The 22574-nt window shown below is 43.0% G+C and overlaps 1 protein-coding gene across 5 annotated transcripts in view; it reads right to left on the bottom strand.

Annotated features, from left to right (window-relative positions):
* LOC143829274 (sodium channel protein type 1 subunit alpha) overlaps nt 1-22574 on the bottom strand; it is a 134337-nt gene that overhangs the window by 30427 nt on the left and 81336 nt on the right. For 2 of the 5 annotated variants that reach the window (XM_077319834.1, XM_077319835.1), the window contains exons 7-16: nt 22189-22446; nt 18200-18263; nt 17066-17207; nt 16758-16964; nt 14766-15065; nt 11274-11654; nt 9481-9613; nt 7219-7457; nt 4936-5109; nt 3359-3715 (exon numbers count right to left, since the gene is read on the bottom strand). In XM_077319834.1, coding sequence (XP_077175949.1) covers nt 3359-3715; nt 4936-5109; nt 7219-7457; nt 9481-9613; nt 11274-11654; nt 14766-15065; nt 16758-16964; nt 17066-17207; nt 18200-18263; nt 22189-22446 — 2255 coding nt within the window. Of the gene's footprint in view, nt 1-3358; nt 3716-4935; nt 5110-7218; nt 7458-9480; nt 9614-11273; nt 11655-14765; nt 15066-16757; nt 16965-17065; nt 17208-18199; nt 18264-22188; nt 22447-22574 lie in introns of those variants that run through there. The other 3 variants (XM_077319836.1, XM_077319837.1, XM_077319839.1) reach the window with 2 other exon arrangements.

Raw genomic sequence — 22574 nt, 5'->3', positions numbered from 1 at the left:
CCAGAAGGAATCTATGAATGAAATAAGGCATAGTCTAGGGCAGTGGTTCTCGACCTTCCTAATGCCTCAGCCCTTTAACACAGTTCCTCATGTTGACCCATTATGCACGGGGGTTTTAGCACACATTCAGGGTGGAATGGCGGCGACTAAAATCACCGATAACGCACGGTGCTGGCTGCAACCGGCCACAGCTTCGGTGCATGCCGCCGAAAAAGCCGCGTTTGCGAAACGCGGAAGAAAGCACAGCTTCCGGGTGACCGGGGCGCAACCAGAAGCGGCGCCCGGATTGCCGCGTGCATAATCGGTTACTCTGGGTTTTGCCGCCATCGCGCCCTGCCCCATGAATAACCGGTGTGCGTTGCGTCTTCCCCCTCCGCGTTTTCCATGTGACCCGAAATCGCCGTTTCGGCGGCCGTGCATAATGGGCCGTTGTGGTGACCCCCAACCATAAGAATATGTAAGTGTTCTTTCACATAAACTAAACCCAAACTGACCAATGGTGTGAAGATCCACTATTTATGATTGTATATAAATGAGTTTTTTCCCCAGGGTTTCTCAGTTCAGTTCTGCCTCTTGTCCCACCATGCCAATCTCACTCTTTTCCACTGCTCTAGACAGACAAATGCTCTATCTCAATCTACCCTGCAAGACTGTGGATGGCGCCCCCCCGGCCAAGCTGCTTGCTCTGTTAAAGGGTCGTTCAACCCCCAAAGGGGTCCCAACCCCCAGGTTGAGAACCACTGGTCTAGAAGATGCATGTATCACAGGGACATTTCTGTTTTCAAATGGCATAGCAATGTGTTTTAAAGAGTTACTATGCCAATTGCATCGGTCCAATTGGTAGCTGGCCACTTCAGGAATCCAGCTCAGCAATTTCATGGTTGTTTGGGTTGGGGCATTGTAATTACATTATTAGCATTACATGCCAGGGAAAGGAAGATTTCAGAAGTGACTGGCCAAACAGTTCTGATTACAAACAATCAGGAAACATGGGGACTATCTAGCTGTCCAGATCCCTTCTCCTTCAACTGCTTCCTTTTGAAAACACTGAAGTGATTCATTGGATATGGAACCTATAGAGCAGTGGTCCCCAACCTTTTTATCACTGGGGACCAGTCAACGCTTGACAATTTTACTGAGGCCCGGGGGGGGGGGAGGTTCTTTTGCCGAGGGATGCCACCTGAGCCCCTGCTCCACTTGCTTTCCCACCGGCGCCCCTGACTTCCCGCTGCCCACTCGGGGGTGCTGCTAGCAGCTGCTGTGCAGTGCCACGCCAAGGGGGAGCCCCAGCCATGGTGGCCGCCGGAGAGCACCAAAGGTGAGCCGGCGGCAGACTGGCAGGGCAGCCCCTGAGGCAGCAGCCAGGGAGGAGGACGAGAAGGAGCCGCAGCCTGGTAACGAGTGGTCCACGGACTGGGACTGGTCCCGGTCCCCGGCCCAGGGGTTGGGGACCACTGCAAGCACTCAGGAGGGTTTTCTTTTTAAATGTACACCACACAATGCAGATTAATGTCTGCAACACGTTTTGGCCAATACTCTAGCCAGACATCACCTCACATATAGGAATGTGGTCAGCTGGTTGGGTTTAGACGAGGTCTAAGATGTGGGTTGCTTTGCTAGCCCTTGCCACCCCTATTCCAATGCTGTCCTGTTTCTCTTATATTTTTATCCTGCCCTCCTTTCTGTGACATACCTGGTTTTATTCTTCAGTTTTATCACATGAACTTTGCAAGTCAGATTAGGCTGAGTGAGAACGTTGGCTCAACATCAATCAAAGAATATCATAGCTGAGTAGATAGATTTTTACTTCAAAGACCAGCAAATCATAAAATCCATTTTCTTGCTATCTAGCTGGTAAAGTTCTACATGTAGTTTAAACCCATTACTGTGGGTCCTACTCTCTGCTGCCAGCAAACCTTTAAATATCCTGTCCGCTCTCAACCTTCTCTTCTCCAGGCCCAACATTCCCAAGTCCCTCAGCCTTTCCTCACAGGGCTTGGTCCCCAGGCTCTGGATCATCCTCATTGCTCTCCTCTGAACCCTTTCACATTTGTCTACTGCCTTTTTGAAGTGAGGCCTCCAGAACTACACAGTACTCCATGTGAGGTCTGACCAATGCTGCTGTTGGATAATTTCTACTATGCTATTCCCTATTATTATATGTTGAAGTAAAAGCTGGACAATGAAGAAAGCTGACAGGAAGAAAATCGATTCATTTGACATGTGTGCCAGAGGAAAGTTTTACAGATCCCACAGAATGCCCAAAAGCCAAATAGATTAAATCAAGTCCGAATTCTCCCTAGAAGATAAAATGACTTAACTGAGCCTATTGTACTTCAGTCACACCATGAGAAGACAATACTCACTGGTAGGAAATGTTGAAGGAAAAGAGTATGACCCATCATAAGAAGGATTGTTTTCTGAAAGCCCCCTTAGCCTATTCCCTTTGCCTGCTTCTTTCTCTACTTCCCACCCAACAACCAACCTACCTTATTTGTTCCTCTGTCTTAGGCTTTCCTTCTGTGTGGGAGAACTTTGGCCCAGTTGTGTGGTGCTGGACACTGGGCAAGGCCCATTTGCATGGTACAAATTATGGGGTTTACCCTGCATCAACCTCATCACAATATTTCCTTTTTCCTTCTTCCTGACAACCTCTATACCCTTTCCCTTCCTCTTTCTCACTTTCTCAGCTATTCACCCACCAACCTTTTATCTGCCTTCAACCTTTAGCTATAGTTAGTTAGTTAGTTAGTTCAGCTGGGAGTGTCAGACTGGCCTCAGGTCACCTGGTGAGGGCAGAGTGGGGATTTGAACTTGAATCTAACAACTGGCTTTTGTGTGGTGGCTCCTGTTGAACATTAATGAGCCAGGTCTAGAAAGTGCTCTTCTTGTCCCCGTGCCTTTTAGTGACAGAAACCAAGGTTTGAAGTCTGGTGTTATTGTTGTGGCTGCCTAGCAACATGCACAATGCTTACCGCAGAAGGCATTTGTTTCTTGAGGGTACAGGCACTATTTCTATTACCTGGGGATTTTAATCCTCAAATATATATTTTTTAAGAATTCAGATTTTTCTGCAAATCTGGGGATTTGTTCAGATTCATAGAAAGAGCTGTCCTTTCTGTTCATGGTCTCAGTCTCTGAATTTAAGCAGCCAGAGATGATACCATGCTGAGAATTAGATAAAGGCTGAACACAATTTCTGATTATTACATGTAAAAACTATTGAAAGGGCTTTGCTGAAATAGCCCAGTGTGCTTTTCTCTTTAATGGATCATAAATTGCTCTGATCTATAATGAATCTATAAATCAACCAATCAATATAGCTCTATCAATCATCTATCTATTTAACATTACATACCACTAGATTTCCAATCACCATAACCATCATGAAGACTGTAAGGCACATGGCTTGACCTGCAACTTCCATACAATCCCACATGGTCTCTATCCATTCACCACAAAGGACGCGGAAGACGATCAAGAAAGAGTGGAAAAAGTCGTTCATGTGCCAGCGTGGGAGTTCACAGTCATTGGCGATCTTGCATACACATTCTTTGTAGCTTTTTCCAAACAGCTGCATGCCAACCACGGCAAAGATGAAGACAATGATGGCCAAGACCAAGGTCAGGTTTCCCAGAGCCCCCACCGAGTTGCCAATGATCTTGATCAGCATATTCAGTGTTGGCCAGGATTTCGCCAGCTTGAAAACTCGCAACTGGAAAAGAAAGAAAGAAGATCTTTACAGATCTCTGTAAAGGAAGTCAGTGTAGAAATTAAAAGGCACAATCAACTCCTTGACATCAAAACAAAACATTTCTCCCCCCGCAACTTTTAACTGAGTGTTTGATTTTTAAATTTTTTAAATACAATCTGCTTCTAGTCTGAGGACAGTTTTGAAGATCAATTAGACTGCCAAATATTTTATGCTAGTGATTTTGTGTATGTGTGTGTGTTTTTATGGATTCTAGATTTTTATGTTCTTATGACTTCTGCATTTCATTGGCTAATTTTTAATGGTTTAATTTCAATTATTTTAATTAAATATGTTTATTATTTTTTTATGTTGTCCATCACCTCAAGCAGGTCTCTGAAGAGGCAACACAGAAATGTTTTAAATAATACATTAAAAGGTTGGTATGCCCAGCTCTGAGGCTGTTGGCTAGTTCTCACCACCACGTGGCAAGGGAACCACTCATCAGCCAGTGCCCTTGTGGATCCTAGAGCTTGGTGCTCTGTAGTTCTTCTCCCCAGCAGATAGGGACACTTACAAATAAAAATGGATAGGATTGCAAACACCTCTCCATGGCTTTTAGTGGAATTATTCAGAACTATCCATGGCTGGATTCTGCCCTTTACCTTTCAAGTTAACCACCAAAGCGATCAATGTAGAAATATATTTCTTAAGAGTTAACATTGCTTTTTTCTTTATAGCATATAATGAAATATCTTGCCATATAATAAAATGTGTCACATGGCCCCCGACAGCGTACTTCTTAAATATGAGGTAACTGACCATGAGTGGGGGGTGTTCCACCAATAGGAAAAAAGCAGTCCGAAGAATCTGTCCAGTAAGTGCTGACGAAACCAGATCGCCTTTTTCCTATTGGTACAATATATCTCCCTCAGGGAGGAACAGCTTCCTTCCCACCTGGAGTTTCTCTGTCTGTGTGGCCGGAAGGGGTGAGGAGGTACAGCTGATGTTGATCCTGGTGAGGGGCCACTGGTTGGGTCCAACAATTTTGACAGATTTCACACTCTAGATGCAACCCCTGTACTGCATCCTATACTGCTCTAAAAAGGTACATGGGCCCCCAGGAACAGCTTTTCAAGTTCTGGGGGAGGTATTTAAGAAAATGGGACAATGTGAAGCATTTCCCTTCTGTAAGTTTATCTCCAGAGCTTAGGATCCAACTCATTATTTTTGACTATATTTACCAGTCTGAAAGACCGAAGAACTGACAGCCCCTCCACATCTGCAAGACCAAGTTCAACCAAACTAAGGGTTACAATAAAGCCATCAAAAATGTTCCAGCCTTCTTGGAAGTAATAATAGGGGTCCATAGCTACAAGTTTGAGAACCATTTCTCCTGTGAAGATTCCAGTGAACACCTGTATGCAAAACATTATATTCAGCAAGTTTAAAATTCCAATTCACAGATTCAGGCAGGCTTTCATGTTCAAGATATCCATAGCTATAATAAACTCCAATTCAACAAACCCACGCTTGTATTACAGGAAATTCTTATTGGAATTCTGAAAGCATTACATTGGGTGTGAAAGCCAAACATTCCCCATTTTCTTTCAATCTGTAAAATATCCTGCTACCCAAAAAGTTGCTCTTAACTTTTAAAAAATGTAACATTTTGGGGGCTTCTAGGCCGTCCCTCTCCAAAACAGTCTTGGGTGATTTACAACAATTAACAACCCCATACGACAAAATATAATATCAATAAATCCTAAAATTAATCAGTTTAAAATGTATTAGACTAAGAACATGCTCTGTCATCCCCTCCCCCCCAATGAGCCTGGGGCTGCATAGATGGAACTCCAAAACAGCCTCAGATGGAGGGAGCAAGGCCTAGGTGGGGTGGGGCCCAATTCCTCTGGTGAAGAGCACATGGTGTAAGAACACCATTTTGCAGAACTTTGGCAGTTCCATAAGGGCCCAGGTCTCTGCTGACAGCTCGTTCCACCAGGCCAAGCGCAGTTCTCTGGGGCTTGGTACCACAAGCAAGTTGGAATTTGCTGAGAGATGCTTTTGGGGCGAGGGGCATAATCAGAGAGGCGGTCCCTCAGGTACACAGGTCCCATACCTTGTAAGGCCTTAATAGTTAAGACCAACACCTTAAACCTGATCCAGGACTCTATCAGCATTTAGCGCAGCAGCTGGAGAATGGGTCAAATGTGAAGACCCAGGCAGCTGTATTCTGGACCAGTTGTAATTGCCAGGTCAGGGATAAAGAAATTCCTGTATAGAGCAAATTACAGTAATCTAGCCTGGAGGTAACCGTCACGTGGACCACTATGGTTCTGGGGCCATGTAGGGAGCTAGTAGCTTTGCCTGGCATAGATGGAAGAAAGCCTGGTGAGCTACTATCATAGCATCAAGAATCACTCCTAAATTCGTGATGATACGTACAGCCTACAGCTGCACCCCATCAAGACACAGGAGGTGTGCTTTCCTCCCCAGCCATAGGACCTCCATCTTCAGAGCTTCAGGCAGCTTTACTTGATTCACTCCGCCAAAACTCCCAGACACTTGGCCTGCTACTCTAACAGGTAGAGCTGGATATCATCTGCATATTGGTGACTTTCCAGTCCATATCCCCATACAAGCTGGACTTTAAGGTGTTGAATAGTATCAGGGAGAGAATTGCACTTTGTGGGACCCCACATTGGAGTTGACAGCAGTGTGATTGTTCCTCCCCTCTTTTCCTGAAACCAGTCATTGCAGGGCTGACCCCTTATTTCTGTAGCAGTGAGGTTGTGAGGTCTAAACACCAGCAATGCTGACCCGCCTCGACCCAGTTGTCTTCGGAGGTCATCTGTCAGATCGAACAGTGCCATCTGCAACCCATGGTCAGATTAGAAACTGAACTGGAATGAATCCAGTGGAGGGCCCATATCCAGCCAGTGCTGAGCAGCTGTATTGGTTGCTGGTTGCATCCTGGATCAAGTTCAAGGTTCTGGTTTTGACCTTTAAGGTCATCCGTGGTCTGGGCCTCACATACCTATGGGGCTGCTTATCTCCTTATGCTCCCCCGCCCCAGTGCTCTTTGTTTCTAAAAGTTTTTAAAAGATTGGTTCAATTCTATGGGCCCCCCAAAAGATGCCCCCATCCTCCACTGCTTTCAATGGAAGGAGGAAAGGGTGCCTTTAAATGCTTTTTGCAAAACTGCAAGTGAACTCGAACGGCATTTAAAGTGTTTGATGTCCCTTTAAATGCCTTCTGCAAGTGGCATATTTATACAGAAGACATTTAAAGGGATTGCAATCCCTTTAAATGCCCTTTAAATTCATTGGTTCTGTACTGCTTATTGATTTTCAGATTCAACAATTATTTGGGGGGCCCATTTCTGATAGCAAAGATTCAACCGAATACACACCCCTTATTTATTATATCAATCTGTATTGATATAACTATCTGGGAATTTCTTTTTTTAATGAAAAATGTGATTCAAAACACACAAAGGGTCCAATATCCACCCAAAGACTCACCAGATTTCCGACCGACAGCACATTATTAAATTGGTCAGTCATCGGGTAATGCTCCATGGCCATGAACAGTGTATTTAAAACGATGCAAATAGTAATTGCAAGGTCAACAAACGGATCCATCACAACTAAGTTAACGTAATACTTCACTTTCAACCAACACGAACAGCAGTCCCAGATCAAGAAAATGTTTGCAAATTTGTACCACCAAGGTGGGCATTTCTGTCGTGATTCTTCAAGTTCTGACAAAAGGAAAAAAGGAGAAAAAGACCCAGTGGGATCATGCTGATAATTTCCAAATTGGCAAAAACTGTCAAACACAGCTAAGATAAAACAAAAGGGTTTAAACTGTTTCTGCTTCCTCTGGTCCTACATATAGAAACAAAAGGAACAAGTCGAAAGGTGAACCATAGAGGACAACATTTTTATTTTATTTTTATATTTTATAATTTCTAGCATTACAGTGCACTTATCACCTGGCCAAATACTGAATCTCTGAAAGATGGGATAGAATACAACACTATCCCATAAGATCTCATGCACTGTATGTGTGTGGCTCACATGGAAGGAAGCACTAATCAACACGAGACCCTGCCCATTTAGGACTCTAAGAAGCAATGGTCCCCAAACTTTGCAATGCTGTCAAACCTTGTTATTGTTATGATGGGACATTCCATGCCTCACATTTATAACTCATAGAATGCTTTCTTATGATACACTAACACACACAAAGGCAATCTGGGAGGGTTACCAGCTCTAGGTTGGGGAAAACCTGGACCTTTGGGGAGTGGAGCCTGGGCAGGGCTAGGTTTGGAGAGGGGTGGGACTTTGGTAGAATATAAAGCCATGGAGTCTACCCTCCAAAGCAGCCATTTTCTCTATGGGAATTGTAGTCTGGACATTCACTGTAATAGGAAGAAATCTCAAAGAGCCCTGTGGAGGTTGGCCATCCTTAGAGCTGAAGGCCATCTGTCCATCGGTTGAGGAAACTTCTGCAAGTATACTATATCCAGTTGTGCTTGATCATCAAGACGCCTCTCGAAAATGACTGCCTTCATTATCGATATGGAGATAAGAACTTACATGCAGGTGGATGGCATCTCATCGGTCAGTCCTTGATGTGACGTGTTTTCTCCAATCTTTGGTTTAATAAGGGCAATTCCATTTGTCATGAACTCTAGCAGTTCTTTAGATCAACTTAAACTAGGAAGAACTGCTGAGCAACTTGATGGTCATTTTGTAACTCAAACAACTCACAGACTTCCACAATTATGTTCTTCCCACTGAAGCCAGGAGATCTGAGCCAATCAATCCAACCAGAACTTTGCCCTTAGAAGCCGATCCTCTGCCCATGATAGTTATCACTTTGTTCTTCTGATCCTATAAAAATACCCTACAGCACCAATCTCTTTTAAAACATGGAGCATATTTTCAAATGACCATTATTCTACCCTTTTCTGCTTCACAGTGTCTGCACAAGTCAACGGGTTCTAAAGAAAAACCTGCCCAAGAGACATTCATGTTTTGCTGCTTCTTTATTTGGGGCTCCCAATTTAATCAGAAAGTGAAAATTCTCATATTTTCTGACTTATGTAAAATTTGCCTCTTGCATGTTTTCTAAACTCCTGCATACCTTTTGTGGGTTATTTGTTAAGCTCCTCCTAATCACAATATTTCATGTTTGTGGAGGGGGAGACAGTAGCTCAGTGGGGTCCATAAGAAGTTCCCCAGTTCAGAAGCACCCCTTCCCTTGGTATCTCCCATCAGAATGATCTCAGGCTTCAGGAAACACCTGTCTTTGTCTGAGACCCTGAGAACTGCTGCCAGTAACTGTAGACCAGAGCCCATTATGTACACCTTGGATGATGCACTTTGAATGTGCTTTTGCAGCTGGATTTTCCTGTGCAGAACAGGATAATCTTCTTCTAAAGTGCATTATCCAATGTGTGCATAATGGGCCCTGGGCTTCCCACAGTGATGCCTATGGGAACCCAGCACCAACCACTACTTCCTCTGGTACCTTCCACATTTTTCAGAAAGTGGGTCTGGTCACTGTAAGGCAAGGCTTGTTACTGGCCACCCTCATTCAAATGGAAATGCAGTAGTAGGTGCAGCCAGCGTTAATTACCACCATGACCAATTGGCAGGGGCTTGTGGTCACTGTAGTCCATGGGCATCTGGAGAGCCACCCTTAGAGCTTCTTCATGATACAATGCTTTTAACATGTGCATTTATTATTTTTTAAAGTAACCCCTCTCTATATACCTTCCATGGTGTTTGTGATTATGCTAGCTATACTCATTGCTCTTTCCCTTAGAGTAGGGTCTTCCAAAAAATCCATAGAAACATGAAAAGAACTCGATCGTCTCTTTTTCATTTCAGTCTCCGTGGTCGTGGCCTACAGAAAAGAGAGCGAAACGTAAGATCACCCTACACATATTAGTGGAATATAGGAACGTAATCTGAAGAATGTCTAAACTGGAAGTTATACATGCTTCATGCTTCTGAATTATGCTTTGTTACTCATGCCAGATTTTAGTTACTTATTGTATTATTAACCTGGTATTTTTAAAAAGTATTTGTAGGAAACATGCTGTCTTCGTATCTGTAACTTTCTCATTTTCATACTTCCCTGGTGACTCTCAGGGAACATTCCACCACTGTGTCAATTTTTTTTAAAGAAATTGCCCTGTTTATTCTTCTTAGCCTTGCAAAATTCCACTTGCCCATACTTTTCAACCTGTACATCTGATTTCAATGGGATTTATTTCGAAGTAAGTGTCTGCAGGGCTAAGCCTTGGAAAGCATGCCAAACTTCACCAAGCGTAGATTTCCCCCATAATGCACTTCATCTGAGATGTATGTTCAGCTCCGTGACACAATTTTAGTCTTCTGTTTGAAGTTGATGGAAAAAGAAATGAATTGAAACTGAATTGAAATCATCAGTAGTGATCCCTCTCCCCAGTCATTTATTTGTGAGCTTTTCCCACAGATAGGATTATAGCCGAAATTCCAGGTTATAAACAACGGGTTGGATCCAACCTGGTTTTCCGCTGCTAAAAATACATGGAGACAGTACCCTTTGACCCCAAAAAAGGATATCCGGGGAATCGTGGACAAAAACCCTGTGAGATGGAGGCTGTAATAGGGGGTGGGGGGTGGGGAGAATTGGGTGAGATTGAGCCAAAAAGCTGGTGGGATCCAACCCAACGTCTTGAACCATGAGCAAATGATGACGTGTATCTTGCTCGTCTTCCGTGTTTAAAATGGGATGGCAAGCTTTTTCATTCAAATTTAATGCAAGACAAGGAAAGGGAGGGGGGAAATGTCTAACATTGTCATGCTTCTCCAAAACGGCATATAGGAAAGTTTCTATTTTTTAATACAGGTACAGAAAGATAGTGTGTGAGTCATTGACAGCACATACGTGCACATGTATTTGAAACTGATAAATGTGTGCGAATTGATGTGGTTATCTCAATCCAATGTGTTCAGTTTCTCAGCCAAAGATGGAGTATCAGGTTGAAAGATGCATGAAAATGCTAAATGTATACAAGGTGAAATTTGGAGTGATTTTACCAGTGTTTGGGGAACCAGAACTTCTAGCCACATTTGTTCATTGTAGAGTGATGTCCACGAGACAGAATGTAATCAAATTTATGAACAACCAAAGCAGTGTCGGAATCTGTATTGGTACCCCTCCCGCTCTTAGTATTGGAATGAGATTAAATTTCATTGGACCTGGCCGGACAGAATTAATTAATAGCCAGATATTATTATTTAAAAAAAACTAATTTTTTTTGGAATATAAAAAACACACAAAGCAATACATTTTTGCACATTCTCTAGGTATATATAATTTTTTCTCTCATTTTTTGTTGTTGTTGCAAATGTTAGAAATTGACTTTGTTAGTAATAGAAAAAAGATATTACAAGATGCAGGAGCATTCACAGCTTGACCAACCAAGGATCATTCCCAAGGGATTCCATTCTGTAGACACACTGGCTGGTGCAAGAAGAAAAGGCCACCATGCCTGAACTATTTAAAACTTCCTTACATTGTCATCAGTAGCTGGTTTATCTATTATCACCTCTGGCAGAAGCTGTCCAACAGGCGATGTAGGAACAGATGGTCCACCAACCAAGGAAACCACCCCATTGCAATCCACAGTGCTGTGCATCTTCCCATTCACTGGAAACACTGCCAGCATCCTGGATGACCTACTGGCCTGACTAATGTTACTGTTGCGCCGTTCACCATGTCTGCGCGGCACAAAAAGGGAATCTCTTCTGCTATCATTATCTTCAAATGTGCTGTGTTCATCATCAGCAAAGTCATTCTCTGATCCTATATCCTTTGCTCTACCTCTGAAGCTGAAAAGGCTCGTTCTGCTGTTGCGCCTGGGGGAAAACAGGGAGCCGCGCATGCTCAGCAACGACTGCAGGGAGATGAAGAAGAAGACAAAAAGGAGAGAAGAAAGGAGTTAATTGCAGAAACACAACCGTTAATTGATACGATACGATAACATGTATTGTATGTAGCCAAAGGCCATTACAAAACACAGTTAAAACAATATGGCACAAATATAAATAAATAAAACAATATTTATCCAATATTGTGTACCTAAAAATGTAAACATGGACAACTAAGTTACAATAAAAGGGATAAAATGGTGTATCAAGGTGGGGGCTCCTGTGAAAATGCATTAGCTCGAATCTCCCTGGCAGCCAGAGCAAAAAGTGCCACCCTATAGGAAATATAGGGGTTGAAATCTGATAACAGATAGGTGACTTTGTTAAAATCAGAAATAGGGTGTGAGTTTGGTAATAACTTGGCAAGGAATTTGCCCCTGGGTTTGGAGTACAGGGGACAAGCCAAAACATAGTGGGGCAGGTCCTCCACAGATGGATTTCCACATATGCACATATCCACATATGCACATATGCGTTAATTGCAGAAACAGAACTGTAGTTTCTTAGGCTGACTTTGTCCAGATTTTACTCTTCAAGTTTCCCAGGCTGCATTTAGTAATTAAAAATCCCCATAATCTGGCAGTTCACAGAATAACCACAATACAACCCATTCATTCTAGGTGATTATAATGCCTAATGAACTAGGGTTGCCCATCCCACACTGGAGGCTACAGATCCCCTGCTTCCAGTTTGACAACTTTATGATGATGGTGACAACCTTATTTTATCAAATATTGATTGATGACAAGGGAATCTGAAAGGACAGGTGAGGGACCTCACTTGCTTAGTTAAAGCACTGCTCATCACTGGCAGTCTTCAAGCAAAGGTTGGATACACACTTTTCTTGGATGCTTTAGGATGCTCTGGGCTGATCCTGCGTTGAGCAGGGGGTTGGACTAGATGGCCTGTATGGCCCCTTCCAGCTCTATGATTCTGTGATTCTATCCCTTCCACTTTTTTTTGTTCATATCGATTCTAAATACCTGTGCAGCTTCATCTGCCTCAACAGCAGTGGCACAGTTCTGAGTTAACAGCAAGCCATGGTTTGCCTCTACATGAATGAACCCTAAAGCTGGGATAGGCAGCCCTGTCACAAAAGCCAAACAGCAAGCCAAACAGTGGCATGCTGGATCATTTTTGTCAGCATGTAGGACATTGGATCACTGCTCAAGCAACCAAGGCAAGCCCCTGAAGGACTAAAGTCATGACCTATGGCCTGAGCCATGGCCCTGCCATGTGTTCATCCAAACGTATGATGTTCATTTGTTTTGCTGTTTTCCAGATGTGGATACCTATGTGTTGCCTGCCTGTTGGGAATGGATGGGATCAGAGGCTATTTGGCCTGGCTGGTCTGGCTGAGAAAGGACTAGTTTCCCCAGCAGGTGTGCCTTGTAAAGCCTTTGATGTTGTTCAGTGCTTTGTGTGAGATAAGGTGGGAATAGAATGTTGATTTGCAGATGTTAGGGGAGAAAAGAAGTTTATTTGAGTTTCTGCCCTCAACGTACAGATTGGAGTCTGCGCCTGTGTGTGAGAGAAATGTATCTCCATTTCTATGGGAAAAGCTTCTTCTGTGGGGAAACGGATAAAGCCAACCCGTGAGCAGGGGTAGAGATGGGACGTGGTTTTGATGCCGGCAGTGGGGACGTAAGAAAAGTATATTCCTTGGTTCTTGTACTGCTTATTGATTTTCAGATTCAACCATTTCCAGTCTCATAGATTTTGGTAATGCTTTCTTTCAATGACATCTCTTCTGCTTAAGGTAAGAAGTGCGCTTCTTGGAAATGATCACAGGATCATGACAGCTAGCAACACTGCTGGGAATGTGGGAGGAGGCAACGGGCATTACTGGAACTTGACGTGATCCCGTTGGATCTCGCCAGGTACAACTCTCATGACTGGCACTTCTCCCCACTTTGTCTGCCAACACACCAACATATTCACAGGTAGGGCTTTTTGTACGTTTGTGTGTGCATGTTCTATAGCAGGGGTAGTCAACCTGTGGTCCTCCAGATGTTCATGGGCTACAATTCCCGTGAGCCCCTGCCAGCAAACGCTGGCAGGAGCTCATGGGAATTGTAGCCCATGAACATCTGGAGGACCACAGGTTGACTATCCCTGTTCTATAGGATCTTCAGGTCTATGTGCTCTTTCTCCTCCTCCTTTGTCTTGCACATAGGCAGCTAAACAAGCTATTTTGGTTTTCACAGAACACTATTATCTAACACTCCAGCCCAACTATGGTTTATTCTTTCCCCAGAAACAAGGATTCCTAACGAGAGTTAAACCCGTTTGCAGAGAAAGCATAAATCAGAGTCTGACAATCCAGATATAACAACCTTATGAAGGAAAATGGCTCATTTGCCAGCTATGTGGAAGTCAGAGAACTTGGGACTCAGTATCCCTCAAGTTTCTTCACATAGCAGCAAACCATAGTTCGATTATGTCTGAACCCAGCCAGAGTGTGATATTGGCTTAATATAATGTTTTATGCACCAGCAGACATTATTCTTAAGCAAACACAGAGAACCTCAGAATGATGGTAGAAAGAGCACAAAGAAGTATTTATTTATTTAGCTGAAAATTGTATCCTGCTTTTTCTCCCAAATGGGGGTTCAAACTGTCTTATACAATACAATTCCTTCCTCCATTTTATCTTCACCATAACCCTATGAGGCAGGTTAGGCCGACTCAGTGTAACTGGTCCAAGGTCACCCAGTGGGTTTCCATTTCACAGTGGGAATTTGAACCTGGGTCTCCCCGATCTTAGTTTGTTATCCTATAACGTATGCCATATTGGCATTTTGCTAGGGGTTCCTATACAATGAATGTTTCTCAACTCTCTCTGGACGTTTGGGATGTGTTTCTTCCTCTTACCAAAATGCACTCTCTAGAATTCTTCCCTCCCTACAATTTGGGGGCAGCAGGTTAATTGTTGAAGGACTAGGTGAAGAGCAATTAATGAGCCATGGCTGTTTAAGAGGCCTATATAATAAAACCACAATCCAGTACCTTTTACACAACCACAGCTTTGCAACATACAAGTCAAGGTTCCGCTCCAAAAGAACATAACGGCGTACCTGGTGGGGAGAAGAGTGTTTCCGCTCGAGTGTTAGCCGATTCCCTTCAATAGAGAATCGGCAACCTTTTCTCCGGATGCTATCTTCTGATTCAGAGCCATGAAACTCATCTTCATCCTTCTCTTCTCCTCCAGATTGTTCTTTCTGTTTTCTTTTCTTCCTTCTGTTTCTCCTCTCTTTGGCACTCTTTGAGCTCAACTTGGATGCTGCCGAGGAACTTTCGGAAAGCCCCTCCATGCCGCCCCCTGCACTTGGATCTCTTGACTCAGCTGAGGCTGTTGCTGCTGCTATTGCTGCTGCCTGCCAGAAAGCACGAACAGTTTTACTGTACAAATCTTATGGAATCAACACTGTTCTTGACTAACATTCAAGAAAGTCCACGGGAAAAGCCCTCGGAAAATGCAGTCGCCCTTTTCTGTGTTGTTTTCCATCCACTTGCAAGTAGTTAAGGTGATGGTGCAGGAAAGTCTATCAATTTACAGCTGACTTAACAGCAACTATGGAAGATTTTCAGAGCCAGAGACGTTCAGAGGTAGTTTTGGCCATTGTTGGCCTCTGGGTTGCAAGTCTGAACTCCCTTGGTAGTCTTCCCTCCAAATACTAACCTAGGCAGATGCTGCTAAATTTCTGATGACATATGGCTAACTTGTGCTCTACAAGGTAGGGCAAGTTAAGTGGAAATCTAAAATGATCTAGATTTAAAGGGGTGGGAATTAGAACCTCTCTTTCTAGACCATTGATCTTTATGTAGGCTTTTGACTAGGACAATCAGGATTCATTAAGGATTCCATAATTTTTGTGTAGTGGAACAGTTCATATCATTTGCATATGCCTCCTCCAAATGGACACATCAGATGGATCAAGTGTTGATTTCCATCAACAAAACAGGGCTTTTTTGCATCCCCTGCCTCACCACAGCCCCAAGTAGACCCTTGGAGACTGCTTCTGGGGGACAAGAGATACCCCACCCCCCGCAACAGCATGGGGAGTCAGTCAGAAGACTACCATGGAAGGAAGAGTTGGCAAAAATCATCTCTTGATGGAAACATACTACCGAATCCAATGAAATATATTTCTTACCATTTATTTATTTATTTACTTCTTTTATATCCTGAACTTCTCCCCAAAGAGGGCTCAGAGCAGCTGACATTATTCTCCTTTCCTTAAATGCTTACCCTCACAACAGTCTGTGAGGAACATTAGGCTAAGAGTGTGTGACTGGACCAAGGTCACCATCTGGATTTTGGTGGGGATTTGAATGTGGGTCTTCCAGAATCTAGTCGAATAGTCTAATGCAGGGTTTCTCCACCACTGTACCAGGAGACCATAGGGTACCATGAAGGCCCCTCAATGGTAACATGGCATGGAGTTTTTAAAAATGGTAGCGGGAGGTGAAATAAAAAGGTTATTAAAAAAAAAATCTACCCTTATTTAGGTAGGTTGCTCCACCCCCTCCCAAAGTGGCCAATGATGGGCCTGGAAGGGTGGGAAAGGCAAGCGCCCTGGCCGTTTAAACCTTTAACACCCAAGGCTCCTCTCACTTCCAGTAGGAGCATGGCAGGAAGACGTAGGCAGCTGACATCACTTCCTGCTATATTGAAATCAATATTTCAGCGGTACCTCCATGGTAAAAATGTTGAAAAAGGCAGGTCTAATGACTACAGCAAATGATACAGTAATTCAAGTCTCCCTGGAATGATCAAAAGTTTTGGGTAACTGGCTGATACAAGACCTTTTAGACCCCTGTAAACTGAATACAGCTCTTCACTCTAACCCAGGCTTTCTCAACCAGGCTTTCGTGAAACCCTGGAGTTTCTTGACAGTCCTGGGAGGACTATACAGCTAGATACAGCTATGCGTCCCTACCATAGTCTCCACTATTGTGCCACTCCTGGGGTTTCTCGAAATCTGAAGAATCTTTCAGAGGTCTCTCAACAGTTAAAACATTGAGAAAGGCTGCTCTAACCCTATGCTAAAATTATTAAAACACACCTGCGCTGCTTCCTGTTGTTTTTTCAGTTGTTCTAGCATCTGCTGGAACTCTGCCTCTTTCTGCTCCGCTTCTTCCATGGTGGCTTGATTCTGTTCATCATATGCCATGGCGACAACAGCCAGGATCAAGTTGATCAGATAGAAAGAGCCCAGGAAGATCACCAGGACAAAAAAGATCATATAGGTTTTGCCAGCCGCTCGCAAGGTCTAGAGGATATAATAGAGGCGCTCTGGTTACTTGGTCAATTTTTTTTTTGTTTGGAGTCTAGAATCTTTAAGATTTTGTCACCTCAGTTATTCTCTCTCACCAGCTGATAAAGATTTTCCCAGAAATCCTGAGTCATCAATCGAAAGAGAGATAAAAACGCCCAGCTAAAACTGTCAAAGCTTGTGTAGCCATAGTTGGGGTTTCTACCAGCTTTTATGCATACGTAGCCTTCTGGACACTGACTAAAAAGACATAAAAACAAAGATTTGGTTACAAAACACTCACTTTGTTCAACCATTTCCTGTCCCACTCGGTCCCCACTTGCTCTGTTGTAACCAGTGCCCACCTCTGTCATCATGTCTTGCAATAAGCAACAATTTAGTAATCTAATCCACATACTTCTCTCAGGTCTGTTTGTACCTTTTCTTAGATGTGTGGGTTAAAGCTATTATAATAGCACTGTAACCTTCAGCTACTCAGAACTATCTCATCTCATAAAAGGCACAAATAATAATCTCTGTTGCCAAAATTAAAGAATCATTCTAATTCTGCTTATAAAATAGCCTGTCCTAATAGGGATGCCAGTCCTCAGGTGGGACCTGAGGATCCCCTGGGATTACAGCTCATCTTCAGATCAAAGAGATCAGTTTCCCTTTGCAAGGTGGATTCCATTCCACGGAGGTCTCTCCCTGCCCCCCAAGTCCCACCCACTCTCAGCTCCCACCCCAAAGTCCCCCGGTATTTCCCTACCTACAGCCGGCAACCCTATTTCCTACTGGAAAGTTTTAGGGTAGCAGCTCAAAAAGACAGGGGTATAAATCTGTACTTCAATAAACAAGAGACTGATAGCACCTTAAAAGACTAGTAATACAGTATTCCAGTACAGTATTCCAGGTCACTTCATGACCTGGGCTTTAGTCCACAAAACTTTCTGTTGAACAAAATCTTGGTAGTCTTTAATTACTACTAGAACATGACTTATTTTTTTTTGGGGGGGGGAGATGGCCACCTAGTGAAATCTGCACTTCATTTTTCAGTGTAATAATGATGGATACGTGACTATTTAACTTGGATCCTGTATTTCTGACAACATTATCGAGAGTAGAATCCACAGATTTAGAACAGTGTATAATTTTGTTTAGGATCGCATAGTAAATTATGCTGACTGTGAAGCATAAACATGCAAAAATGTGAAAGTAATTTTTTGCAGTAAGAGCTTAACTGATGTCCTTACCCTGCGTCTGAACTATTTCCGCACAGCAAAGCATCATTTTGTCCTTCCAAAAAGTAAAAATTACCTGTGCAGAAAGATTATTTTGAAAACATTAGAAGAAAAGAAAATAATTCAGAAATATTGAACAAGGATGATTTGACCATTTAGATTATCCATTCATCTAAAGCACACATTCATTATTTCACACTATCAACATTTCGATAACAGGTAATATGATCATTTTATTTAATTCTGTTGGAGAAAGAGAATACAAGCCTCTTGCATTTGGAAATCTGAGCAAAGTAATTGATGTATACAATCAGTTTCTTTTTAAAAAAAATTCTTAGATTAAAAGATTTACTTGGTTAGCGATTGCATACATTATAATTTGCTTTGTATAATATGTCTTCAACTTAATTAAGGATTTGGGTGTGATCATCATCATTTTGTAACAATGCAATCCTATATTCAACAATACCCCTGTTGGTTGATGGTCTGAGACTGGAATAACTCTGCAAATAGGATTGTATTGTAGATCAGAAGTATGTTCATCTGGAAACATGTAGGATGGGGAATGAGGCACTTGAAATTTTATCTTACTGGAGCAACCAGAACTTTTACTGACTGAAAATCTATGTACAGCAGCTTTTCTTGTTTTTCTTTTACCATTGAGAAACCCCTGAAAAATTCTTCAGGCTTCAAGAAATCCCAGAAGTGGCATAATTATGCAGAATATAGGGAACCGTAGCTGTATACATGCCCACCTGGGTCTCCTCCCCTTCCCCTTCCCTCCAGGCCCATCATTGGCAATTTGGGGGGGGGGGGTTCAACATGACCATATATGGGTCAAATAATAATTAGCTCCCACCCATTCGGGAAACCCTTCCAGAGCTGTCAAGAAACACCCTCAGCAGCCCAATTTCCAGAGCCCTTTCCAGTTTTATCCAAGCCAGGCTACACACTAGATGTCACATAATGGATGATAAGATAGTGGATGGAGAAATAGATGGCAGAACAGTTAGGACCTCATCATACAATGTATATAGAAGACCCAACACAGAATGTTGAAGCACTGTTCCTCCCTTCCCTGCCATCGCCCACCTAAATTTACTGGGACCTCCAAATACCCCCCCCCAAATCAAAGATGCCCAATGGGAACATCTGAAATGAGCCAGTAACAAGGACCAGACAACTGTTAATTATGGTTTTAAGTGTTTTAACAATTAAAGTGATATAATATTTTAACAAGATTAATTTTTAGTATAAATTATATTTTTGTATTGTGAATTACTATGTTGGTCATCACCCTGAGCCATCCGAGAGAGTGGTATATAAATGTGATGATGATGATGATGATGATGATGATGATAACAAAATAAATCCCACAAGATCACACTTAACTATCATAATGGGAGGTCTGTACATGACTTTCATATGTACATTCACCTGGACTTACTTTACCAGGGCTGTTAATATAGGCTATATCTAATTAGAGAGTGAGATAAAAGGCATGTGGGAAGAGAGATCATGCCCCAATTTTTAAATAACGCTTCATTGTAGATGTTATCATCATCTCTCATTTATTGCCCACACTTGAGTCATAATTGGTATTTATTTCCTCTCTCAGAAGAAAAAAAGAACATGGCCAACTGGTTTCCCCCTCCCCCTTTCTTCAACTACGCTTCGTCAAGAATGAGGTTGCCTAAAAATTACACATCCTTTTTAAAGGAAGGATATTATTGCCATTGAAAAATAACAGCCATAAGCTCTAGGAAGCTGAATGTGACTGTACTTAGGTTTGTTTTTTTCTTTGAGGCTAGATGATTCATTCTAATCAGTATGATGTATTTATTGATGATGCATAGGCTATGTCATTCTGTTCTTTTCTCTCTTCTGTGATTGTAAGCATCCTGAAACAGCTACACTTGTGCAGAGATATATTCTGGTACACTTACATCCCATTTCTTAACATAGTCAGCAGCCTTGTTCTTAACGAAGGACAGAAATAGGAAGTATGGGAGAGGGTAGCTCCTAATATGAAAACCCCCTTATGTGAAAACAATGTTATGCCAATCTGAAACAGAAGATGGAGAAGCTCTGTTCTCTCTTCTGAAACAGGACCAGGAGCTGATTGTGGTACAGATAATAAATTGTTCATGTGAAAAATCAGAATAAAGCTGGAAAAAAACACACCAAAACATTCATAGTGCCAAATGACAATCTAAGTGACATTCCTGAAGAGTTTAAAGACCATGGTTGAGGCCAGGCTGAGGGAAGATCTTGGGCCCTTCCTCTGACATCCTACAATTATTCAACATCTAACATCTACCTGAAAATGGCAGTTTGGGGGGTGTCATATGGGGCGGGGGAGGACTTATGTTTTAGTTAGTTAGTTAGTTAGTTAGTTAGTTAGTTAGTTAGTTAGTTAGTTAGTTAGATACAGACAGACAGACAGACAGACAGACAGACAAATAATATATAGGTTTTTGCAATTTTAACTTTGTATTTCATATCTGTTGGGAACTGGCTGGGCCAAATGCAGTGGCCATAAATCCTTATCCATGGTTTCTCTATATATCTGTGAAACAGCCTGGGGGGTGGAACTTGTCTGGCTGTTCAAGTTGGAATAGGGCCAATCAGGGTGAAGCCAGCAAAGTTGGCTGCACCCTGATTGGCCCTGCCCCTGCAGTTCCCACCCTATGTCCCTGGACTCTAGCCTCTTTGCTCTCAGACACGCTGCCTGGAGACAGCAGCAGGTAAGGGGACATGGCCCTGGGCAAAGGGAGGGCCAGCTAATGAGGGCCTCTTTGCCTGCTAAACAGGGCTTCAAATGAACATGAACCAAAAGAACTATGAAATGAAATGAGAGGTACAATCCAGGAAGAATGCACAAAGACTATTATTCTACCCAAAATAAAAGTCTTGATGGATCACTGATAAAACCCTGAAAAGCAAAAGGGGACAGAAACTGTATCAAAAGTTCCAGCAATTCACACGTAGAAACAAAGAGAATTATAATAATAATAATCAGTGTAAAGAAATAGAAGAGAACTACAAAATAGGAAGAGCAAAAGATATGTTCCACAAAATCCAAGAAATTTAATGGAAATTCAAATCTTGGTTAAGCATGGTGAAAGAAAAACATAGAAATACATTAATGGAACAGGGCAACATTTTTAAAAGATGAGAAACAATACACTGGAGAGGGCTAAAGAGATAAAGGGATGACCAATTTCTTCCAAAAAAAAAGTATTTTGAAGGAGAATCTGCAGTTTTAGAAAGTGAAGTTAAAGCTACACTGAGAGAAACTGGAACAAATCAGCAGGAGTGGGCCCAGGAGCATAAAAGGTAGGCACAAGCGAGGAATGATACAACCAGATCACAGGTGATTTGGAGGAATAAAAGGTGATAGCTTTTATTGAAGACAACACAGGTTGTCACTGGTGCAGCATCTTGACCATTGGTCCCTTAAATAAGGTCCCTTAAATAAGCTGGGGGCATCCGGATTGCGATGGCCACTGGAGTGCCTCCAGGAGCCAAGCACGTGGCCCAATCAGGACGTGCATCCGGATTGGGACAGCCCCACCACCCAGACAGAGCGCGGATTGCGGACCCACCGGTAGGGGGTAGGGGATAGCTTCCCCGTGGCCTGCTGCACACTCCCGGTGCCTCGCCGAGGTGTCGGGTTTGCTTGGCGGGCAGCGGGAAAGCCGCAGCCTCGCCGGGGGTGAGGGGGCCTGGTCTCCCTTCGGGCGAGTTTCCCACACCAGGGAAAGGGGCTTATGAGCGGGCTTTGAAGCTAGCAGGGACATATTCTGATTTGGGAGACCGTTCTGCAATCCAATGAACCCTACACCCCATCCCATCTGCTAGGGATGGAACTGAGTAGCAAAACCCCAGGAGCTATGTGGGTGCTGACTGTTGTGTGGTTCCCTGCCACCTGGCTGTGAGAGCCCCACTGAACGCCCCCAAGCTGAGCATGCTGCTAAATTGGCTAAATTGGTTCTTACCTTCATTCTCTAAGTATGCATCCCAGTCAAATACCGTACCATTATATGTATCGTTTTCTCCCATTGTGCTATTAAATAGGTAAGTGTCGTTGGAAGTGGAATTGTCTGGGTTCCAATACAAGCATTTATGTCTCAAGTTGCCCATGAACAGCTGGAGCCCTATGAGAGCAAATACACTCAGACAAAACACAGTCAGGATCATTACGTCCGAGAGCTTCTTCACGGACTGAATGAGAGCTCCCACAATGGTCTTCAGGCCTGCAAGCAGAAAGGGACTGTTAGTACCACGAGAAGCATGTGTTGCAATAATCACATCTTATCCCAATCCATGTTCAGCACCTCATGCAAGAAGCCCAAAGAAATGGCGCTGGTGTTTTGCGAGCCAA

The sequence above is a fragment of the Paroedura picta genome, chromosome 2, assembly GCF_049243985.1.
Source record: "Paroedura picta isolate Pp20150507F chromosome 2, Ppicta_v3.0, whole genome shotgun sequence".
In the NCBI taxonomy this organism is placed as follows: domain Eukaryota; kingdom Metazoa; phylum Chordata; class Lepidosauria; order Squamata; family Gekkonidae; genus Paroedura; species Paroedura picta.
This window is presented reverse-complemented; position numbering and strand designations above follow the sequence as displayed.